Source organism: Brassica napus, chromosome A3 (assembly GCF_020379485.1).
Source record: "Brassica napus cultivar Da-Ae chromosome A3, Da-Ae, whole genome shotgun sequence".
Lineage (NCBI taxonomy): Eukaryota > Viridiplantae > Streptophyta > Magnoliopsida > Brassicales > Brassicaceae > Brassica > Brassica napus.
Window position 1 is genome coordinate 24,961,802 of NC_063436.1, and position 25,499 is coordinate 24,987,300.

At 31.4% G+C, this 25,499-nt stretch overlaps 3 protein-coding genes across 3 annotated transcripts; all 3 read right to left on the reverse strand.

Moving 5' to 3' along the window:
- Positions 1 to 16: 16 nt before the first annotated feature.
- Positions 17 to 1,676, reverse strand: LOC106420880. Its single transcript, XM_013861731.3, is given in 2 exon segments — positions 17 to 1,205; positions 1,208 to 1,676. Coding segments are annotated over 2 exon segments (813 nt in total). The 3' UTR covers positions 17 to 861.
- Positions 1,677 to 4,241: 2,565 nt separating this feature from the next.
- On the reverse strand, positions 4,242 to 10,614 carry LOC125591930 (protein DETOXIFICATION 39-like). The gene is made up of 7 exons (XM_048766860.1): positions 7,629 to 10,614; positions 5,551 to 6,182; positions 5,369 to 5,425; positions 5,024 to 5,262; positions 4,805 to 4,923; positions 4,640 to 4,726; positions 4,242 to 4,533 (listed from the first exon to the last, which is right to left on the reverse strand). Exons 1-7 carry the CDS (start codon positions 7,953 to 7,955, stop codon positions 4,471 to 4,473), a joined length of 1,524 nt encoding a protein of 507 aa, XP_048622817.1. The 5' UTR covers positions 7,956 to 10,614; the 3' UTR covers positions 4,242 to 4,470.
- Positions 10,615 to 18,791: 8,177 nt separating this feature from the next.
- On the reverse strand, positions 18,792 to 23,024 carry LOC125575616 (protein DETOXIFICATION 39-like). The gene is made up of 8 exons (XM_048766864.1): positions 22,606 to 23,024; positions 20,333 to 20,964; positions 20,006 to 20,062; positions 19,657 to 19,895; positions 19,433 to 19,551; positions 19,234 to 19,320; positions 19,056 to 19,117; positions 18,792 to 18,965 (listed from the first exon to the last, which is right to left on the reverse strand). Coding segments are annotated over exons 1-8 (1,527 nt in total). The 5' UTR covers positions 22,936 to 23,024; the 3' UTR covers positions 18,792 to 18,964.
- Between the last annotated feature and the right edge of the window lie 2,475 nt (positions 23,025 to 25,499).

Here is a 25,499-nt window from a genome sequence, read left to right on the forward strand (position 1 = left end):
CTGAAAAGAGAATGCAAAAATACGGTTATGTAGACTTTATAACGAAGTTGTGGTTCATAACTGATCATTTAATAAGTTACAAAGCATTTTTTTTATAAAAAAAATGGTCATCTAAATTCAGTAGCTGAACCAATAAGTCAGATTGTGATATGTTGGAAGATTTTTATCAAGTCAATATGTAACATTATACTCATTCCATCCATTGTTCCAACTTCCAAGTACTAATCCAAGCCACTAATTCACAAAATAATCTACTTAGAGACAGAGCCGGCTTAACATAACTGGATTCCCCTCGGCAAAAAAAAATTTGAGACTCATAACTAGTCAGTTTTAAAAACATTGTGTTTCTTTAACTTTTTAACTCATGCATAGCATCAAGCAAGAATTTATATTTGATTTCTTAGTTACAAAATTTTGTAATATTTATGTTTTTATATTATGTCTTAAATAAGATATTTAAGAGCCGATTCTAAGGGTGTGACTAGTAACCATCAAAGAACATTAAAAATGATTAGGAAAATAATTAATAGGAATAAAATTTTGGGAACGATGAGGAACGAGGGTTCCTTATCAAAATTAACAATGAACAAATTTGCATTATAATTCTCTACAAAAAAGGGAATGAGAAGGAATGAAGAAGAAAAAATATTCCTCACGAATGGTAACATTTTTGAGGAACATTAAGGAATGCAGTGTTCCTCTTCATTCCCTTGGTTACCAATTTTTAGTTAAAAATTAAGAAACAGATTCTTATATTTCGCTAAAAATCCCACCTTAATATCCCTCCATTAATCATGCTTTTAATCATGCTCTTAAACAAAGAACTGAAACATAAATATATTGGCGAGTATTAACTCTTAACTACTGAATTGATGGAGATGCTTCTTCTTCCATGGCACAGTCCACCTTCTTGTGTTCTCCCTCAAACAACTTCGCTATCAGTCCAGTCTTGGACACAGAGCTTTTAGGATCTGTCTCCATTTCGGTGCCATTGTTGTTCTTGTTGTTGTTGTCTCCGCTCAATATACTCTTGTTCCCAAGCTGTAGCTGAAGCCCCTGCGGCACTTTCTCTCCTATACAAACCGATTCCTCCGCCATAAGATCGAACCCACAACCCACACCAGGTGATTTCTCTTGCTCTTTCTGTGCCAAGATAAGGTTCTCTTGACCAGTCACAATCGTCTTCGTCTCTGGAGCTGGAAAAACTCCACCAGACGAGTCGCAGCTTCGCCATTGCTCTCCTTGGACATTAAAGACAAAGCTCGAGCAGGTTCAGAAATCTCCAAGTCAGTGAAAACATCTTTCATTGTTTCATCACTAGGAGGTAGAGACTGATCATCATCACTTTGGTTCTTGGTTTCTTCTTTTGTGAACATTTTAACATTAGGAGCTACGTCGTTAGATGGAGTCACCGGCATAACTTTCCCCCGTGCGAACACGATACCTCTCAGTTTAGTGTCACTGTCGTCAACCTTGAAGTTGAGAATGTATCCTGCATCGAAAGATCCTGCGACCACACTAGAAACAGTCTTGCCAACCAGATCAACGTCAAGATTTGGAGTCACACAAGCATTTTCTTGTTCATCTTTGCGTGGACGACCTCTCTTTCGCTTCGCCAAGAGATCATTAGCAACAGGAGGTGGTGAGCTTGTGCTGGCTAGGTTCAACGGATTCATTCTAAGATAACATAAAAACAATAAAACGTGATTTTGTTTAGTTTTCATGCTAATATATATATATATATATATATATATATATATATATATATATATATATATATATATATATTAGTGGAATGCGATTTTTGTTATAATGTCAAAATATTCTGTAACAAATCGGTCTGTCATGATTCTAACAAAACAAATAATCACTAATCTACATAACATTCTAGGGTTTCACTCTGACACAGTATGATTGTTATATATATTTTCTTCGGAATTATGGATCTGATTTAAGAACAAATCAGAACATAGAAGAAATCTAAAGATCAAGAGATCCATCATTTTAGGATGAAAAAAAAAGGAATGAAGATTCTAATCATCACTAAACCAAGAAACTAAAAAACGTATCAAACCTCTGTATGATTGAACAAAAAAAGACCAGAAAGTTTTGTTAAATGTTTTTTTTTTTTTGAAGTTTTGTTACCTTTCAACCAAATTTGAAGATTCAATGTTTTCTGGAATACGATCGCAAATCAATCTTTTGAGTGTATTTGGAATTCTTCTTTGGCTACTTCTTCTCCTTCAAGTTTTGCTTTCTTGGAGTTTCTGTGGCCTTTGGTTTCATACCTTCACATTCCTATTTATATGCAACATATTGGGCTTTTCTTTACGTACTGAATTTTTTTGTTATATTTAACTATTCTCGAAATGAACATCTCCTTCTAATTCAATTTGGTTCCAAGTATCATAACTTTTGTTTGTGTAAAATGCCAAAACCCCATTTTGACAATTAACAGGTTGGCAAATTAATGAATTCTATAAGATAATGCCAAAGGTATAAGACATGACTAGAAATAATGATTCAAGTAACTTTTCATAATATTACTCCCAAATAAATCTTATTATTCTTTAATTTGAAAATATCACATGCCTATCATTTATTTGAATATTTACTATAACGTACTTAAATTAAGGTTAGTTCATTAATAAATCAATATTTTTAGTTTTTAATTCTTTTATTGTTATATGATTTTACCAAAAAATTGTATTTTCTATTTTGTGAAGATCACATGTTTATTGTTTACTCTTGAGAATTGATGACTTAGCACCATTATTTTTGTAACAGTAAAATCTAAATTTTTATTCTGGAAATGTCCATTAAGCACCATTTTTAGATATCCACTTAAATTCAGCTTGACTCATTACTTAAGCACCATTTTTAGTTTAAGCCTTACTAGCCTTAATTTATTAAAGAATAAAGGCTCTGACCTAAAATCCACAAACATATTGATTTTAAACAGCAAAATTTGTCATTTTCAAAAAGAAAATATTGTATAACGATTTGAAAGCACAGTTACGCAAAATACATTTTTTATACGGTAGTGGCTTGTATAGCTGTGAAAAAACTTCAAACAAAAGGTCGAAGACCCAAAATTAGCTTTTTGTGATATTTTATATTATGACAAAAGAATATAACTTCCGGCGTTAAATTATTAAATTATTAAACAACTTTTTCTACAAAAGAAATTATAAAAGTAGAACTATTAAATCGGAAACTGAAGTGTCTTCCAAAATTGAGACATTTTGTGTGGCAATTTCTTTCTGACACATTACCAGTTTCAAAGAATCTTACAACTCGAGGGATTGTTTGCAATACACGATGTAATATGTGTGAGGCAGAAGAGGAATCAACTAACCATGTACTCTTCGAGTGTTCCCCAGCTTTACAAACATGGGCATTTTCTAGGATTCCTTCCTCTCCAGCGATCTTTCCATTGTTGTCTATTTTCACTAATATGGATTATCTATTTTGGAGACTACCAAAGGAGGAGGATCTAAATTATTTTCCATGGATATTGTGGTATATTTGGAAGGTTAGGAATGATAAGATTTATTCAAATAAGGATAGCAATCCACAGGAGATATTGCGGTTGGCCGAGGTGGAAAGTAAGATATGGTTGGAGGCACAATTAACCGTGAATGGTCCTAGGGAGAATTTCTATAATGGGAGTTTACAACAATCTGCGGATTTAGACCTGGAAGTTTCTAGAGTTTGTTATATTGACGGAACTTGGAAAGAGGAAGTCATATTTACGGGACAAGGTTGGTTTTGCAGAAAGAGTGGATCGACTGATGTCATGATGGGGGCAATGAATCTTCGTAGAAGTTTGTCACCCTTGCATGCTGAGTTTGAAGCACTATTTGGGCAATGAAATGCATGAAGACCCTCCAATTTTCTGACGTAGTGTTTGCAACGGATTGTTCTCAGCTGGTGAAGATGGTGTCGACACCTGATCAATGGCCTGCTTTCTCTACACATATAGAAGAATTCAATCGCAGTAAAACTTTTTTCCCTCACTTCCGGATCAGACATATCCTTAGAGCACTAAATACTTTGGCGGATAAGCTTGCACGCAGTGTGAGGAGTTCTCCTTCAGCTTTGCTTTATGTCGATTCAATCCCACCGGTTTGGCTTCCTAGACCGGTTGGAGTTTCTAGTTAGTTTTTAGTTAATGTTGTCAAAGAAAAAAAAATTAAATCGGAAACGATAATGTAACGGTTCGAACTTTTTTTGTCCAAACGGTTTGAGCTTTTACTAGTCTTTAATCAACGGTCAAAACAAATTTGTGTTCTAACATCGAACGGTCGAGATTGAAACAGAGTGAATAATAACATACATTCAGTTGTTGTTGCATGTCACACCATACATTAGTTATTCCATAATTGTGGTTAAACATACATTATTCTAGTTGAAATTAACGAACCATATATTATTCATGATTCATGTACCTTCCAAACATTTTTCAATTTAGTTTAGTAGTGGCTCCTTCTTGTCATCCCACATATCCAAACGTTTTCTCGCCTTTTTCACCTAGATCATTACATGGCAATAATAAAATCTCAACAAACCAAATCACAATTTTATAAAATATGATTTCAAATCAATATGATGTGACTTGATATCACGTAACACGTACCTCCTTATCCCAATCTGTTCGATACGTAACGTAAAGCAAGATGAGGGTTTGCATGAGGGTACCTCCAATCATCCCGGTCCATATTCCCTATCACAAAAATTCACAAAAATTAATTTACTATATAGATAAAATGCATATATTATAGAGAAAATATTAAAAACGAACCTTGGCTTGTAAATTGAAAGTAAACCCGAGAACACAACCAATGGGAATACCAACAACATAGTAACAACCAACATTCACATATGCCACGAATGTCTGCCATCCACATCCCACTGCCACTCCTACAAACACATACCAATTCAAGATTTATTTGGCTCGGTTAAGTAAATGTATAAACCGGTTTTCTCCGGATTTAGCTAAAATTGAATTGCACGTATATACCGGACAAGACAGGTTGGATTCCGTTGAGAAGGATGGTAACGGCTAGAAAAGGACATAGCTCAGAGACGGCCTTAGCCACCTCAGCATCCGACGTGAAAATGTAGCCGATGTAGTCCCGCGACGCCATCAGGGCGAGCGCCTCCGCGAGGGAGATCACGAAGGAGACGAAAGTCGCCATCCATGAAGAGAACATCGCCGATTTTGGGTTACCTGCTCCAAGCTCATTACTTGTCCTTACACTGTCACAGTTTTTAATTAATTTTTTTAATCCATTATATTTCAGTAGTGTTGGTTAAAGAAAAACGGTGATTAATGATTTGGAACTAATTAAGAAGAATTCCTAACCTTACAGCGGCATTGAAACCGACGGATACCATGAAAGATAATCCTGAAATTGACATACTGTAACAACGATAAAATGTTGAATAAAACGGTAGAAAAACCGTGAAATATTTTTTGGAATACTTTTTGGAATACTTTTTGGGTAAAAATGTTAAAAATACATGTTAATATAATCAGAAACTTACCAAATGGAAAGAGAATCTAGGGAGAGAGCATGATCGTTGAGCAAACCAGCAAGAAGTACCAGAATCTGTGAATACCACATTTCCAAACAGATCATAACAGCCGAACCAGCAGAGAGTTTAAAAAAGCTCCAAAGACCATGGAACGATCTCCAACTAAGACCAGTCCACGTGTGTCTGAACGTTGGACTTGTTATAATATACAAAGTTTGGGACATAACTATGAACCACCAAGAGATGGTAAGAACATAAGCAATGCCCATAAGACCTAGGTCGATTACGTAAACAGTGGTCCACGTCAGCAAAATCTGGAGGAGAAGGGCGGCGCCTGAGATGTACGCGCTGGGGGTCACCACGCTTTGGGCTTGGAGAAACTTTTGGGCCGTGAAGTTGACGGCGAAAGCGAAAATTTGAGGGATGAGTCCGACGATGTATAGAGATGCCATGTACGAGACTGTTTTGGGCTCGCCTAGTAGGATTAGAATCGGGTACGAGAAGGTGTATAGTACTGTCATGGGCAAACCAACCAGAGCGAGGACGATCGTTGCTCGTTGGAGATAGATCCCAAGCATCTCGTATCGGTGGGCACCATATGCTTGTCCACATAGTGTCTCGACTGCACTTCCCATACCTAACTGTACAACAAACATTAAAAGCCAAAAATAACGTTTAATTGTATGCTTATATTTTTGGTTAGGCGTCATATATCAATTTTTTTTTTAAATGGTTAAGAATCCATCTACTAATATTTCTTTGACTTCTATTTCGAAGCATTCGAGATTTCTTACAAAAGGAATTTAAAATAAATGATTTTACAGAAAACTTTATCAAACAGATTTTAGTATACTAACCCAAATAACACTTAAAAACGTTATAGTTTTTTTCTAATCATCTAATCATTAGAAATTCAAATCAACAAAAATAATGAAGAGAATCATTAGACATCTTAATAAGAAAATTAATAGTTCAAAAAAAAGTGAATGGTTAACTTCTTTTTTAACTCGGAAATTTGGTTACAGTATATTTCCAGGAAAACAGTTCAAAAAAAAAAAAAAGAAAGATTTCCAGCAAACATATGTTTTTGGGAGTAGTTGCGTATGACCAGTTTCGGTCCTTGATGAAAACATATCAAAATTTATTTACATATATAAGACAAATAAATTATTTTACATTATTGTTTAAATGATATTTTATCTAAGAAACTTGTATGAAAGATTTCTCTTTATAAAATATTATTTATTTAATTATTAATTACATAAATGCAGTACTTTCTATAAAAAAAGAAAGAAAATTTGTTTTTTATTAAAAGCTCACAAAAATTGGTTTTTGGTTTGGTTAAAATTTTAAAAAACTAGTTTTCCTAAAATTTAGAAAATCCATTTGTCAAAAATTTTGATTGGCAAATCAAATGGTTTTTACAAAAAAATAAAACTAAAAGTTAAAACTTGATCGGATGAAAAATGGTTTCTACAAAAACAAAAACAAAAACAAAAAACTAAAGCAAAAACCACAAACAATCAACCTTTTAGTTGGTTTGTGCCATAAACTCAATACACATAACACATGTGGAAGGTTTGAACTTTTATAATAAAAAGTTTTTTTTTGGTAATCATGTCAAATTAATAATAAAAAGTTTGAACTTTATCTTTGCTGCTTCTAGTTTACAAAAAAAATCAAGGAAAATATGTATCAGAATTTTAGAGTAATCAGCGGTGATAACTTGAATAGTTATTATAGTGTAAATTTGTCTCTATACTGTAATCAGAGAACACTTTTCCTCTCAATGTATGTCTTTAAAAAATATTCATTTAATTCTTCTTTTAAATATAAAAATGTTATTTTTAACTCTAAGAAAAATAACATTCTATTAAGAATAAGAAATAGAAATCCAATTGAATATTTAACGCCTCTATAAATAATTATTCTTATAATATGCACACATATATATATATATATATATATATATATATATATATATATCAAATTGGAGAAGAAGAAAAAAATATAATATAACTAATATCAACGTGCCTCCAAATATATGTGCTTGTGCTAGCTGGTGTGCACGATGACGTAAAACTTACCATGAGGCCATAGACAAGATTAAAGCAGCTGTTGCCGATGGACACGGCTGCGAGTTCTTGACTGCCGATATGTCCGGCAAAGATACGGGTCGAGATACTCATTCCGCTGTTGAGCAAATAGACCAATATCGCCGGAAGTGCCAATCGAAAGAGAAGTTTCATTTCTATACGCGCCCCTAAGTACAAGCGCCTCCGTGACGGAAGGCTGCTCTCCGTCAAGATGCTCTCGAGTGATTTGACGTCCCTCAGTGGTTTTGGCTCAGAGTCCGTCGGATCCACCAAAGGTTGCCGGAGAGTTCTCTCCGCCGTCTCTATTGACCTATCCATAGGTTATTATTTACGTTTTTGTTTTTTATTGTATGTTTTAGTGTCTTTCTTATTTAGGTGATTGATTAGGTTATAAGCACATTTGGGTCTTAAATAGGGACGCTTGTACATAATGGCGACACTAAAGTTTGTTGGAGTCAAAATGAATTATACTAGTATATACTCTTTATGTTTCATATTAAGTATCGTTTAAAGTTTTTGCACACAAATTAAGAAAATTTAACAATTTTCTGTTTTACCCTTATTTAGTGTAATTTTTTTTTGGTTTTATTAATTAACAAATTAAAAATAACAGTAAAAATTAAAATATTTGTTTAAAATATGCATTAGAAATGTGAAACGACACTAATAATCAAATAAAATTGAAAATCTAAAACAACACTTAATAGGGAAGAATATTAAGTTTCGTCCGGTTGGTAGTCGAAAATATGATTGGTTCAGATTTTTTAGATATTTTTTTTTTAAAAATAATTATATTTAAATGAACAAATAAAATAAATTTAAGAGAACATATAAAATTATAGAACTCAATATTTTTTTAAAAGAACATATGAAAACTTAAATGTAAGAGAACACAAACCCACATTTTTAGAAAATGACAAGGTATTTTATCACCTAAAATTTGGAATAACATTTTAATTGGACAAAATTTATTTTGATTGAGAGCTCAAATGATTGATACATATATTATAGATAAAGTGGAGACTAAATGTTTTTATTTTTTAATAATAAAAAGAAGAATACATAAAATTTATTTTATATGTTTTTTTGTTGGAAAAAGAAAGAGTGCGAAATTAATGAGAGTCAAACACATAAAATTAATACTGGCTATATTCCTAAATCTGTACAAAAACTATGAAGATTTTATATTTTAACTGGACAATAGACCCATAATTTTGTAAGTGGGGTCCGCCTTTCCAACAACAGGTAATAAGGTATTGTTAACCATACCAGTTGCAGTTGAAAAAAAAAACATACCAGTTGCAATATAAACTATTTGGGTGATACAAAATGTTTTTAGTCAAGTGGTTAAATGTCAGCATGCTTTTAGTCGATCGGTTAAGTATCTACCTTTACGATATGTTCTATCAAAGTTCAATTTCAATAAATTATGTTTTCTGTATTGTAAAGCTGGCTTGTCGATCTAATTAATGACAAAAAGTTATTTGTGCTAAACAAAATGAATAAATATACCTAAAACATACCAATGATTAAGATAAATTCAGGCGGTTCTAAACCACATGAATGCTTTAATTTTGGCGAAATTCAGTTGACATCATCAAAACCAGCCAATATATATATATATATATAAATATTAAAATGCCAAAATGGAAAATATTAATATATTTGTGATCTTAGTCTAGTGGTTCATTGAGTAGTATATTTGTCATCTTAGTCTAGTGGTTCGTTGACCTGGTGGTGATGGCTTTTTGAGGATTTACCACCAAGGAAAATTGAATATAGTCACTTAAAGTATAATAAAAAAAAGGGTAAATTTGATGAATATTTATATTAGACCCTAATATTAAGTTTATAGCTATTTTACAGTGGAAAGTTTCTGATGGAACTAGTTACACCCAATAATGTCAGGAATAACCTTGCAAGCGCGTGTGCGTGGAGAGAGGAGTGAAGTTAAAAACACATGTGCTTAATGTGTGCCCACATGTTGGGTTATAAAAAAACGAAAAGGCAATACTATATTATAGTCTATGTAGTCTAGTTAAGTTCTGCCACACACAAAGTCACAACAATTGGTAAATATGTATTCATAAGGGGTTCGAAAGTCCGAAAATATACAATATACCCATGCACGGGAACGAGACTACCCTATATTCAATATACTATGCCCACATTTTGGTAATGTTCCAATACATGTGTAGAAAGTGACCCAAACAAATCTATACTATACGATATATGGTATAGTTTAGACAAAGAAGCCAGATCCTCAATACATGCGTTCAGACAAGTTGCAGTAGCCTAATGTTATGACTTGGATTGAGGCGATATAAACACACAGAAGAGAAGGCAAACACACGAATAATTGCCTCTAAACTCTAAACCGAAACGGTAGACCATTAAACCCTAAACCCAAACCGTTTACCCTAAACCTAAATTCTTAACCCAAACCGTAAACCATAACGGAGCTACCTAAACCCTAAACCAAAACTCTAAACCATAAACCCAAACCCTAAACACAAATTCTTAACCCAAACCATATACCCAAACGGAGCTACCTAAACCCTAAACCCCCTAAACCCAAATTCTAAACCCTAAACCCAAACCGTAAACCCTTAACCCAAACCCTAAGCCCAAATTGTAAAACCAAACCATCGTCCATAACAGAGCTATCTAAACCCTAAGTTTGAAGGTCTAAACCATAAACCCAAACCGTAGACCATAAACCCAAACCCTAACCCAAAACCCTCTTAAACCCAAACTCTAAGCCCTAAGCCCAAACTGTAAACCCTTAACCCAAACCCTAAATCCAAATTGTAAAACCAAACCATCGCCCATAACGGAACTACCTAACCCTAACTTTGAAGGTCTAAAATATACTATATTTCATTTAGAATAGTATGGGAATTGATGATAGTTATTATATTGATGAATGGGAAAGGAGGAAGATGGAGAGGGTGAGGAGCAGGAGGGGAGGAGGAGGAAGGAGGAAAGATAGAAGTATGTAGGAAAGGAAGGAGGAATGGAGAGAGAGACAGAGAGAGACCGGGGAAGGGAGGGGAGGAGAGAAAGAGTAGGAGGGAGTGTAAGAGTGAAAGCGATATAGGAGGAAACTATACTATTTTGATGAATAGATTTGTATACTATAATGTAATGTTTATTTAAATATTGTATGAAAGCTATATAAACTGTGAATACAAACATGTATGTGAATCTCCATTAACTTAGAGCATTCATTCAACACAATAGCAAAATAAAACATATTAACAAAGAGCATTGTTTTTCTTCTCCAATGCTACCCACCATCTAATTCTGAGATGGTTATTAGTGGCTGTGGTGCTGAAAAATAGGACAATGAAGCTGATGGAGAAGTGAAAGAGAAGAATTAGAAAGCGAAGGAAATACACTTTGCCGAAGAGAAAGAGAAGAATTAGCATACTATACTGTAATTATAAAATAGAATAGAATATGTTGCACAACATTACTGTTCATCTTCCCCAATTCAATTTATCCTCTGCTTCTTTATCACTATCTCCAATCCAACGAACCAAACATCTTGCATATATAATCACCCACAATACAACCGCCACAACCAATCACCACAAGAACCCTAAATAGCTTCTCGAACACCCTCACTCTCGCAAAGTAAAACCGTAGAAACTAGTGGGCCCACCCCTATCTTACGCGCAGCTTCTGGTTTTTTGGTCATTATACATAAATATGAGTTCTACATTGTAGCTTAACTTCCCCTGTGATTAGAATTTTAGTTTCTATTTTCCCTATAGTTATGCACTCTAATTCCCCATAAAAAACATAGGAGCAATTGAATCGGTATATTAAAAAGGATACAGAAAACAAAAAAGTTTAAGATTGATATGCTAATTCATCAAAAGGTTTGCCAAAAAAGTATTTCAACTAATAAGTTAATAGTCATAACAGATTTAGAGAAATTTTGTTTAATTTCACGTTTGGTGGATCAATTTTCAAAAAGAAATCACCAACATAAATACCTTTTCAGAACAACCAGTTTCGGTATATCATTTGATTATTGATTAAATTTAAGATTATAACTTCTTGAACATTACGGGACATTGGTAAACTGGTGGTATATGAAACAATATTATTTTGGAATTTTTACAAGATAAGTCTTGTTTTTGCAATGCTCCTATATGTGATATATTTTACTATTTCCAGTGTGAATTGCAAATAGTATTTTCTACGTGTGATATCGTATATAATACGTTTATATGATAAATAATTTTTATTACTTCCTAAAATGTAACTTAGTATTCTCTCTATTTCTTAAAAAGTGTTACTAGATCTTGACCCGCGCTTCCAAAGCGCGAGTTTTCTTACAATAAAAAGTTTAATAATGTTAATGATTTTTGTATGTTATTATGTTACAATATTGGATTATATCAAAACATAGAATTTTATAAAATTATATGATTTATGAATTAACTTATTTAAAATTTTGTATGTATATTGTTATGTAACTCTTTCTTAGGTCCAAACATTTTGTTTGGTTCGAACAAAAACCGATCCGAATCGGTTCATATCCAAGTCTACGGTAAAGTATCTATTGGATATATTTCAGACCCGCAATGTCGGTTTAGGTTTGGATTACAGAGATCTGAACCGGTATCCTGAGTATCTAAAATGTATTGTGTATATTAAATATATTTTTCTGTTTCAAATATGTCTTCGGTATCACGATTATTGTTTTGTGTTTCAGATTCGGTTTTCGGTTAATGTTTCAGATTTCAAATAAAATATTAGATTTTTAGAAACATATTTCGTGTATACGCATAAAATTTTGAATATAATTAAAAAACTTTAAAGTATTGTCATGTTTCTATACATTATGTTTTATATAAAAGTTTTACATTCTGGATAAAAAAAATTTGGTTCATATAATATGTTAATAAATGTTGTAAATCAGCCTTTATGTTTAGCGGATAAATGATCATCATAGCTGACAATATAAACTATATCTAAACATTATCTTTCTGGTATTTGAAAATAAATGTTATTGTAATTATTTTCTGTTAATAAGCATAAAATCTGATGGCAGAATCTTTTAGTTTGGCACAAATATTAAACATATTTTGTGGAGTTGATTAATTAAGGTGATATAAAATATAACATTCTAATGAAAGGGTCCAACAACCTTTTTATAAATATATTTTTAAAGACTGCTTCCCTTTTAATAGTATAGATTATAGCATTTTTTTTTCTTGTTTCAAAAAGTGTTTTAAATGTCCCATGCAATTTTTTATACATAATCTATTTCTTACCATTTTCGCTAATAAATAGAAGTTTATTTAAATTTTTTATTTAAATAAAGATATACTAATATATTTTATTATTTTTTAATCTACGTGAAATATGTAAAAACAAAATTATTTACGAAACAGAGGAAATACTAGTTACTAAAAATAATATTATTATTAGATTATAGCATCTCAATGCTGGGTATAATAATTGATATAAGGAAAGAGTTTTTTCTAATATTATAGATATTTGAGAGCAAGTGGCTTTGGAGAATTTTTAAAACTCTTAAGTAAATTATATTAAAAATATTAATAGTTTTGGTTTGAGAAACTTTCCATTAGTTTCTCGGTTATGTAATAGCTATAGAGAAAACATAAAATATAAAATGTGTTTGTATGTCAATTTCAGCAATGTTTTAAGAAAGTGAACACAAACAAAAATATCAAATTATAAAGAAAGACTACGGTTTGACAAAAAAAAAAAAGAAGACTACGTGGTTGATGTCTTTTCCATGACATTTGACAATGCAATAAAGTGAACACTGCCGACAAAAATCAAGTGAACAATGAGGACAGATAAAATTATAAAGAAAGACTATATATGTGAATGGTTTGTTTATAAAGGTATCAGATGCTTAGATGCGTTCAAAAGACAAACAGAAACACCAAATTGATAACGAGTACAGAGAGCGCAGCACTCTCATTCGTTCAGCTTTTAACAACAAGTAACCAATCGTAAATCCGACAAGTAATCTCTGAACCAAGCTAGATAGTCTGATATCATCAGATTCACCAACCAAAATGGACTGTATAAATATCCCCTTTCTCGCAGCTAGTGTTCGAATCCAAGATCTGACATGACCCCACTATATATAGCCTGTCACTGATTACTGATGATTTAACCGGTTAAGGTACCGTCTATGAATAACTTTAACAATTTCATGTGTCAACAGTCTACTATGATATATCTTGCAAAGTGTGGTTATGCGAGTGATGTTTTGCAAAGTGTGGTTAATAATCAGAGAATATGTTGCAAAAGGTGGCTAAAATGAAAAGCGCATTTTGAATCAGAACTTTTTTTTTCTGTTAAGAAGACAAAGTTGTGCTAATAACTAATGGCATGATGATCTCTTTACGTTATATTCAGAGCATCTCCAAAAAACACTCTATAACTTCAAATATGGAGTTTTTTACTCTCTAAAAAGAAACTTCAAAACTTCAAATTTGAAGTTTTAAGAAAAAAAACTCTATATTTGAAGTTTCACTACTCAAAAAGTTTCATATTTTGTTTACATTTTGGTCCCTACAATTACATATCATATTTATAATTCTTAAATATTTTCTCATTTATCATTTTAAACCTTTAAAAATTCATATCTCGTAATAATTTCATTTTTTTTATAAATTTAAGTTTTATATAAAATTAAGTAAAACATTAAAATAAGATTTGAAATATTTTAAAACTAGATTTAGACAACAACAATACAAAATAAACTTAACAACAAAAAAACTTTTTAAATTACATGAAAACACAACTATTACACAAATTTAAAGATTACAACAATACAAATAGTCAGATAAATTTTATTTGGAACCTCCAAAATCTCTAAAATATTGTTCAAAATTTTTTTGTGTAACCGAAGATGGTTGTTGTTGTTGTTATTGTTTTTGATGTCATTTTCGTACGATTATTTCTTGTTCAGGCCGAATGTATTCATGAATATTAATATCATCAATCGATAGAAGTTAAGTGTTTTAGCAATATTTTATTTTCCTCTTTTACTTTCTTGTTCAGATCTAATGTATTTACAAGTATTAAGATCACTTGATTTCGACAATTTTATCTTGTAATCTACAAATTAAAAATAAAGAGAGTCATTTATTTAAATACACTAGTTGATCATATATATATATTACGGAATAATATGATATTTTGCTTGAAATTTAATATTAATTATATTATTTATATTTAAAATTTCTATTTTAATATACATTTTATTAATTGATATTTTGTAATATTTTTATATATGTGCTAGTTATTTATAAAAGTTTTATGAGTTTAAATTAATTATGACAAATATAAAGACCATAATATAAAATACAAATAGTTTTGAAGTTAAGTTTGAAGTTTTACTTTTTAGAGAAGAATGTGACTGGTGACCATTTGAGGAACACTGGGAACAAATAAAAAAAGAATGAAAAAGAATAAAATTAAAGGAATTAGTGGTAGTGATTGTTCCTCTTCAAAAATAATGAGGAATAATATTGCGTTGTTATTCTCTACAAAAAAAAATGATAAATAATAGAAAGAAAAATTAATTTCTTATGAATGGTGTATTTTTATGGGAACCATAAGGAATTGAATGTTTTTTCTCATTTTCTTGGTCACCAATCACACCATGAACACTTTTAAACTACAAATATAAAATTTTAGAAACTTCAAAATATAGTGTCTTTTTGGAGATGCTCTGAGAGAGGATTAAAGAGAGAGCTGATGGCTTGGAAAAGCTACAAATGTACATTTAATAAGGAAGAGGAAAATGTATATTAAGCCAGAGAGGGTTAAAAGAGAGAGCTGATAATTCTATTTGAAGTCTAATCAGAAATGGTTCTTACATGAAAAGAAAAAAGAAGGAAAATGGAGGCTACTTAAGCTCTTTGGGAAAATATTGTAACTTGTAAATCCCTTTCTTATTATTTGAGGAGCATTAAAAATAAATAACCTTTAGTTCATGTGTTTATTACAAGTGTGTCATTTCTTATGTGGCAACTCCACAAGCTCTCTCACATATTCTATTTAAAACCCCTTTGTTAACTAGAGTAATTACACAACATGTCATTGATCAAAACATTATAATTACCTTAGTTTTGTCTACATTTGTCACATATATACGTTGATACGTATTACATCAAATCTTATCATTTATTTCTTGCGTTAGTTACCTTAACCGAAGTTCTACGTATTATATCAAAAATTTTAAAGTTATGTTAATTACCTTGACTGAAGTTTTTTCATTAATTTGTTTCAATACAAAAACATTACTGACATACGTAGTGGTCTAATTTTTTAATTCAAAAATGAATATAGATGCGAAAAATTAATGTTCGATTATCAACCAAAGTTTGTTTTTCTGTAAAATCCTAAAAAGTATTTGATGATCAATACGTGCTCAAGTGATTGATTTTCTTAAAAATGCGAAAAAATATTTGTTCTCTTAAAAATATATCAAGAAAAAAAACTTTTTTTCTTAAAATAGTGAAACAGAAGAACCATGCATACGACATATACTTGCCCCGTTTCATTAAATTGCTAGATGATCTCTGCTTTGCGATTGTAGAAACTAAGGTACAATACGATTTTCTGGCATACACATATAAAAACTTACCTTAGGTGATCTATCGTAATTAAGATTTTAACGCCAACTTGCATAATGCAAATAATGGCGGAGCAAATTGCCCATGATTCAAATGTTATTTGCAAGGAAGAAATTGATTGATGATTGGGAAAAATGAAATTCTAATAACTTTGACATATTTTTAAATTACAAATTTGGTAAACTGATGGTAATAATACGTGATTTGCAAGGACTTGATTTTTGTATATAAGGAACGTAGATTAAGGTTCAAATGATTGTAATCAATTAATAATCGTGAACTTTTTTGAATTTGTTCAATTGCGATTGATAAAAGGAAATTTGCATTAACTATTTACAATATTAAAGTAATTCTCAACTAAGATTGGAACGCAAGTTATGTGTAATATTCAATTTAGTTACGACCATTATTTTGAATCTATATGACCACACGGCGATTTCTTTTTAGTATAAATATACGGCTTCTATAATTCAGAAAACTCACCACACATTTTTTCTCGACTTTGCTCATATCAAAACATTCTCTCAAGCAATCAAATGGTTGGCTTTAACTTTGTTTCCGATTTGAAACCATTCAAGACATTGTTTCTTTTATATTTTATTAGTCTATTATTTATGTTTTGTTTTATTTTATATTTATAATTTATTTTATGCAAATAAATATACAATTTTTAAACAAAATTTTCGCAGCTTAATTTAGATTGACATATTAAATTTCGTCTAACCCTTACTTTATAACATATAGTATTTTTTGCTATGACTTTAATTTTTATTATGTCTACATATTAAAAGTGATAATATTTTGAAATCTATTTATTCCGTGCATGGCACGGGTTATCACCTAGTTTAAATCTTATAGTAGTAGTTGTGCACCCAGCGAAAAGAATTTGGTTTCGCCCCTGTTGATAACAGTACGAAATATCGCTAAAGTCTTACCCTTTTGTGATTGCTAATCAAATTAATTAAAATGAACAAAAAAGGAATTCAAACCAAAGTAAACTTTTGGTCGAAAAAGAAACTGCCATCCACCCCCATTGGTGTGCTATAGCTAGTTTAACTATGTGTGCATCACTCCTAATATTACACTAGAGTTTGACCCGCGCGGATGTATATTTTGAAAAATATGTTAATATTTGTTTTTCATGTAATTATTAGGGTTTGACAAAATGAATCCGAGGAACATAACCGATACCGATCAGAAAATATAGTACCAAACCTGAACATAAATTGATTAAATATTCGAATTATTCAAAATTTTGTTATTTAGAGAACCGAATCTGATCCGAACCGAAGTATTCGGGTATCTGAATTTATCTAAAAATAGATTTATATACTTATATATATTAATTATTTTTAGATTTAACGTATATAAAACATCAAGAATGATACTTTTAAATTGGTTTAAATACTTGAAAATATTTATAGATAGTCAAAAGTAAATATCTGAAATAGTTAAAGTATATTCAAATCACCAAAAAGACTTAAAATAATTATTGATTCCGTATCCAAAATTTTAAATCAAGCCAATTGATATGTTAAGCTTAGGTATTCTGACATATGTTATTCAAATTTATAGGTAATATATTATTTTATTAATAGATTTTGAGAAATTAAAAATAGATAATGATTTAAAACTTTAAAAATAATTTAAATGAGTTAACCAAACGCGAACCAAACCCGCAAAGATCCGAATCGAATTTAAACCAAAATTTAGAAACATCCTAATAGGACTGAAATCTTTGAACTCGAAAACCTGAAACGCAAACCGATCAGAACCAAACTCGTATGGGTACCCGAAAGCCCATCCTTAGTCATTATTATATATCATATATTGTCATCATATAATCAATCATATTTTATACGTACCATCATATAAGTAATCATATAATTATTAGGATTTTATATGTACCATCATATAAACAATTACATATATTATATATTTAAAACTTAATATGAGATATAAAAACCATAATTTGAGTTGGTATTTCAAATTGGGCTTTATATTGTATTTTTCTTATATATATTGACAACCTTTTTTTATAATGGTTATTGAAAAATAGTTTAGTAAAATCCATTTTTGAATATATGTATTATTTTTAATCAATTTTTGATATAAATCAACTTTAAATTATTATTTTGATTTGAAATATGTGTATAAAGTTTAAAATTTGTTTTATGGTTAGTTTAGAAAAAAAAAAGTTTTAGGTAATTAGATTGACCCATTTTTCGTATATTTTAAAACTGGCCGAGATAGATAGTTTATTATAATATGATGGACTTTCAATTTTTCTTAATAACATAAATCCGTTACTTTTTTTTTCTTCTTAATAGTACTATTCTTGTTTCCAAACAAAATTAACTTTTTTTTAAAAACCTACAATCCATCTTTTCAAACACTTCAAATTTTTTTAATAGTCATATTCAAGTTTCCAAACACTCTAATTTTGTACTTGAGTTTTAGTAATATAGATTTGAATTTAAAAATGGTCTTCGAGTAATATACAATAGATCAATTTAAAAACAAATTTAAATAAGATTTGATAAAACCATCCATTAGATCAGCCAACAAATATTATTACAAAGAAAAAGTTTCAAAAAGAAGATCTTCTTTTCAAATACCTCCACAGACCACCACACATGTCACATGTTATTCTTTTTTGGTCTTTCATTCCGGCAGACATAATAACCTGCATTTTTTTTATATATTAGTATTATATTATGTTTAAAATTTAAATGCTAGCTGTTTCTGATAATTAATTTTTTATTAAGTTCATTACTAATTTTGGAGAGAATTCTTCTTGTCGTCCCACATATCCAATCGTTTCCTAGCTTTTTCCACCTTTTTTGTATAACAATAAGAATCTCAATAATATGCAGAAACCCTTAAAACCATATTTAACTTAAAAATATGATTTTAAACCAATAGGATGCGAGTTCGTATCAAGTTATATTTACCTCTTTATCCCAATCTGTTTGGTACGTGACGTAAAGTAAAATGAGGGTTTGCATGAGGGTACCTCCAATCATCCCGGTCCATATTCCCTATCACCAATTAATTCACATATAAATTTGATTTTACGATATAGATGAAAGCATATATTATACAGAAAGTTTACACCAAAAAAAAAATTATGCAGAAAATATTGAAAACGACCTTGGCTTGCAAATTGAAAGTAAACCCAAGAACACAACCAATGGGAATACCAACAACATAGTAACAACCAACATTCACATACGCCACAAATGCCTGCCATCCACACCCCACTGCCACTCCTACAAACACATACCAATTCGAGATTATTTGGTCCAGTTTAGTAACCATATACACTGGTTTTCTCCGGTTTGAAGCTAATTTTAACTGCACGTGCATATACGTACCAGACAAGACGGGTTGGATTCCGTTGAGGATAACTGTGACGGCGAGAAAAGGGCAGAGGTCAGAGACGGCTTTAGCCACGTCAGCGTCCGACGTGAAAATGTAGCTAATGTAATCACGTGACGCCAACAGGATGACTGCCTCCGCGACGGAGATCACGAAGGAAACGAAAGTCGCCGTCCATGTAGAGAACAACGCCGATTTTGGATTTCCCGCTCCGAGCTCATTACTTGTTCTTATACTGTCACATATTTTTCAGTTCATCATTTTTTTTGTCAACTTCATCATTTAATTTTAATAATCGTGGCTAACAAGTAATGATTTAATATTTAAGACGGAATAAATACTAACCTTGCAGCCGCGTTGAAACCGACCGAGACCATGAATGATAATGCTGAAACTGCCATACTGTAACAAAAGGGAGTAAATGTTATACATATCGCACAAGTTATAATTATGTCAAATCATTAGATAGGTGAGGTCTGCCTCAATAATGTACACCAAAAAAACATAATTCACGAGTCTCTCTCAATTATTTTTCTCGTGGGGATAGAATAAGTGGTTATTGTATCTAAAAGTATAGACAAGTCCCCTCAACCAAAAATAGACCTAAACATAAAAATATTTGTTGGAAAAATTCAAGATATTAATCAAATAATGGACTCATAATAGACTTACCAAATCGAGAGAGAATCTAGAGAGAGAGCAGGGTCTTTAAGCAGACCAGCGAGAAGAACCAGAATCTGTGAATACCACATTTCCAGACAGATCATAACCGCGGAGCCAACAGAGAGTTTAAAAAAACCCCATAGACCTTGGAACGATCTCGAGCTAAGACCAGTCCACGTGTGTCTGAACCTTTGACTATTCTTAATATACAAAGCTTGAGCCACAACCATAACCCACCAAGAGATAGTAAGAACGCAAGCGATTCCCATAAGGCCCATGCCCATTACGTAAACGGTGATCCACGTCAACAAGATCTGGAGGAGAAGGGCGGCGCCTGAGATGTACGCGCTGGGGATCACCACGCTTTGGGCCTGGAGGAACTTCTGGGCCGTGAAGTTGACGGCGTAGGCAAAGATTTGAGGGATGAGTCCGGCGATGTACAAAGAACCTTTGTATGATACTGTTTTAGGTTCGCCTAACAGAAGTAGAATCGGGTATGAGAAGGTGTATAGCACTGTCATTGGCAAACCCACTAAAGCAAGGACTATTGTTGCTCTTTGGAGATAGATCCCAAGCATGTCATAGCGTTGGGCCCCATATGCTTGTCCACATAGTGTCTCGACTGCACTGCCCATGCCCAACTGAAAAGGAAATAAAAAAACTTAATTGAATCTATAAAATAAAGTTTTCTCGATCTGCAATAGCTTAATTGTATACTTTAACTCACAGCTGAAAAAGGTAAGACGTATTTTCAAACGTAGAAAAGGGAAGAAAACTTGCAAGATGATAATTTTCGGGTAAATTTAATAAATTTGGGGATTTTCTATAAGAATATCTTTATTTGTATTTAAAAGTTAGGGGGTAAAATTATGGGTAGTCTGGAAGTTTTTTTTTCGGTAAAAAACATTAGAGTCTAGCAAAAACAAAAATGCAAAGTAGAAGTTGGTAAATGTCACGACTTCGGGCATCAATAATCTACGTATATACTGCCATTTTCTTTTTGCTTTTTCAGAAGTGCGAATCAACCATTCATTATTTCATTTCATTTCAAGAGAAAGAGGATTGAGTCCACGAGAATAAAAATTCATTTATACACTAATTGTTAAAGTGAGTAAACTGAGAATTTTCAAAAGAAACACTTGAAAATAAACGATGCTACCCAAGATTTTATGTTACACATTCTATTAAGCCAAACCAGACTCGAAATCGTTAAAAGTTCTTATCGAAAAAATCGCTATAATAAGAAAATGAAAGATTATTTCATTTTGTACTAAATGAAGAACTATATGTTTACGGAAGTTGCTGCATACATAAGTTTGATATTTTTTTAAGAACATTGAATCGTTAAGTTACCTTCAGGTACACATTCTATTAAGCCAAACCAGACTCGAAATCGTTAAAAGTTCTTATCGAAAAAAATCGCTATAATAAGAAAATGAAAGATTATTTCATTTTGTACTAAATGAAGAACTATATGTTTACGGAAGTTGCTGCATACATAAGTTTGATATTTTTTTAAGAACATTGAATCGTTAAGTTACCTTCAGGCTTCAGTGCAACCAGAGGTGATATTTTTTTAACAATACTGTACTTGCTGCTGAGCCTAGAGACTAGAGTAATACGTATTTAACACTTAAATAAATGACTATCGTTGTATCCGCACATATACGTATATTTATAAGTTTGGTAAGATTAGATAAGCTTAGCATTTTATATCAATTTTTATTAGATTTGGTGGGAATCGAAGAAGAGAGTATCGACATTCAAGTCAGCAACAAAGTAAAATTTAATGTTCACGCGCCACACGAGGGAAATTTTTAATTCTTAAAACTTCAACTGGTCATCTTGGTGGCGGTTGACCGTAAACATTGAATACCAAATGCAGAAGAAAAAAACAATGATATTAATTCTTCATACACACTACTAGCGAAATAAAGTGTTTGTAATTTTGGCTCAAAAACTATCAAAGATAATATAAGATGACAAAAGAAAAAGAGTGTTTGCTTTTACAATCTTAAACTTTTCACCAAAAAACTCTCTACTAAACACTTCCTCTGTTCCTCGTCATCTCGACTATTTTTACTAAAAAAATCAACTCTATGACCAAATGGTCATTGCTATGTGGTGTAGCGTGAATTAAGAAGTTGATATCATGAGTCAACAGAAAAAGAGTTGATAATTTTAAATAAAGTTAATACCTTACTATCATGAGTCAACAAAATAAGAGTTGATAATTTTAAATAATTATATCATTCACCGTGTAGTGTAGAGTAAAAACGTACCATGAGGCCATAGACAAGAAAGAAGCAGCTATTTCCGAGGGACGCGGCGGCGAGTTCCTGACTGCCGAGATGTCCGGCGAAGATACGAGCGGAGATACTCATGCCGCTGTTAACTAAATAGACAAGTATAGCCGGAAGTGCCAACCGGAAAAGTAGTTTCATCTCTATGCACGCTCCTAGGTACACGCGCCTCCGATAAGGAAGGCTACTCTCCGTCAAAACGCTCTCGAGTCCGACATCATTGTGAGGTTTTCGCTCCGAGACCGTCGGATCCACCAAAGGTCGCTGGAGATCGGTTCTTCTCTCCACTCTCTCAATTGGCACAACCATTGGTTATTGTGTTTGGTTTTTATCTTGTTTTAACTTGTAAGTTTTATAACAAGTCTTACGAGAGCAGGGTTTATATAATAAAGACCGAGGAGGGAGTTGGGGCGGGGGCGGGGTTGGGGGGGGAGGAGATATGAGGATCTGTGCGGTTTTAAAATAGTAAAAAAGAAATGAAGATAATTAAGAAAAACCAAACCATTTGTGTTTTGTGCTAAAGACAAGGAATTGAGTGGCTGAGAGGTACAAGACTTGTCCGGTGGGTTTCAAGAGGCAGTGTAAAAACATTTTTGCGAATTATATAAAAAAAAGCATGATGCAATTATTCTAAATCCCTTTCTTATTAAAGGAGGAGCATTGCTAGAAATAAACCTTGGCCTCATGTGTTTATTACATGAGTGCCATTTCCTAGGTGTCATCACCACATGCACTCTCATTTACTTTTTAGAAAAACCCTTCATGAACTAGAAAAATTACATACAAATGCCATTGGTCATTACATTATACTATATGATTTCGGATTTCAAAAATCACTTTCGGATTACATTTCGATTTCCAAAAAAAAAATCGGGATCTAAATAAGGCAGCATATTAACTCCTTTCTAAGGTAGACTTTATGATATGTTCAAAAATTTGGAAGTGTTTCATTTAAATAAGGCAACACAATAAGTGTCTCATCGATCGTTATGTACGCTTTAGTACAATTTTTGATTCTTTAAACGTGGTACAACTAAGTTCTTTAACCTGTATCGGTACTTGGTACATCTAAAGTTCATATCAAAATTCATAAAACTAATCTTGCAACAAGCAAACTATGTTTATCATAAAACTAATCTACAATCGTTTATCATAATATTTATATCATAACCTATACGAATGTTCATATCAAATCGTTTTATGATATTTTTGATTCAATTCATCGAAAATAACCAATTAAACCCAAGACTTAATGCTTCAAAATATTAAGGAAACACAATTGAATTGTTAATGTAATCAAGGAAACTAAATTCAAAGAATTGAAAAACTTAACTTAATCGATAAGGGAATGATTCTGATATATTTTTGTCGTGACCATCACTGATACATCTAAAGTTCATATCAAATTCATAAAACTAATCTTGCAACAAGCAAACTACGTTTATAGGAGTAGGATTTCTTGAAGAATATATGATGAAACCTACGAACGGAAATAATGGTATCATCGACCACAAAATCTGTTTTTTTGTACTACACATCCCGTAAGTATTCAACATCTGTAAAAAGAAAGATATACATTTGTATAGTATCACATGGTTTGAACCCTTTTTTTTTTACAGTAACGTCGTCATTAAGTGTGTCGCTTATGGTGCACTTGCTCATGTTTTCAATGATTTATGGAATTCTATAGATGCAAACATAATATTATGTGTTTTATAGTGTTGACAAATTAATTGGGGACAAGGTAATCTATTGTATTTATTGTATATACAATAAATTAATAGGAGCTGATATTATATGTATATTTTACTAATATTTTTCATATTTCATAATAAGGCCGATTTAAGAGGGTTACTAACATTGATGGGTTTTTCAAAGTTGTCTTCGACCCCATTGGTGTTCCAGAAATTGATGCTTTACGATTGAGATGATACATGCATTCACATATTTTGTTAAATAATGTTTTTAAATTCTTTAGATGATCTATTTGTTATATTGCTCATAATAGGATTGCAAACAAAAACTTATGAAAGCATTATTGACAGCAGTTATTTTGTCTCTATTTTTAATTTTCTTTTGTTTTTTTATACATTGTTCCTTTTATATTTTATTAGACTGTTGTTTATGTTTCATTTAATATTATATTTATAATTTACCCGCATGCAAACAAATATACAATTTAATTTTAATGGCCATCGCATATAAATTTATATTGACATACTAAAATTCTTAGCTATAATCAGTAATTTTTTACATATATTTTTTTACTATAACTTTAACTTTTATTATATCTACATATTAAAAATTATAATATTTTAATAATCTTCTCGCCCCGTGCAGGGCACGGGTTATCACCTAGTAACCTGTTAAATGTATAGAAATCGGAAAACATATCTAATATTTAATACTATGTTAATTATTGAAATTATAATACAGAAAAATATTGATAATTAACTGGAGCAGACGTTTTAAAATTATACGGAAAACGAGTTTTGATTTAGTTTTTAAAATCGTGTACGAAAGAAGGAAACAAACTAAAGTGAACCTTTTAGAATTAAAAAGAAAAACAAAAACGAGAAAGAAATTATAATTTTAAAATGATTTATTTAATGTAACTGATCATTTTTTTTTGTCACGTGCTCTATTCGTCACCAGTTCTCTTACTGAAAATATATAAAATTAACTATATTATAATATCTCACATTATCTCTACATATGATAGTGTAATATTCAAGACCATCGTAACAAAATATTTTCTATACAGTTTAACAATTCCAAAATAGCTAGGTCTTGTTTTTTATTCTGTATGAAATCAATATTTCAAGATTAATCATATAATCTATAAATTATGAAATACTATTTTCGACAATGTT

Excerpts from the sequence above, each read along its gene's own strand:
- LOC125591930 (XM_048766860.1), bottom strand. The coding sequence starts at position 7,955 with ATGGATAGGTCAATAGAGACGGCGGAGAGAACTCTCCGGCAACCTTTG. Across the intron at positions 4,727-4,804 it reads CTTTCAATTTACAAGCCAAG|GGAATATGGACCGGGATGAT; the intron begins GTTCGTTTTTAA and ends TTTTTGTGATAG. Across the intron at positions 4,534-4,639 it reads GAACAGATTGGGATAAGGAG|GTGAAAAAGGCGAGAAAACG; the intron begins GTACGTGTTACG and ends GTAATGATCTAG.
- LOC125575616 (XM_048766864.1), bottom strand. The coding sequence starts at position 22,935 with ATGGTTGTGCCAATTGAGAGAGTGGAGAGAAGAACCGATCTCCAGCGA. Across the intron at positions 19,896-20,005 it reads GGTTTCAACGCGGCTGCAAG|TATAAGAACAAGTAATGAGC; the intron begins GTTAGTATTTAT and ends AATATGTGACAG. Across the intron at positions 19,321-19,432 it reads CTTTCAATTTGCAAGCCAAG|GGAATATGGACCGGGATGAT; the intron begins GTCGTTTTCAAT and ends AATTGGTGATAG.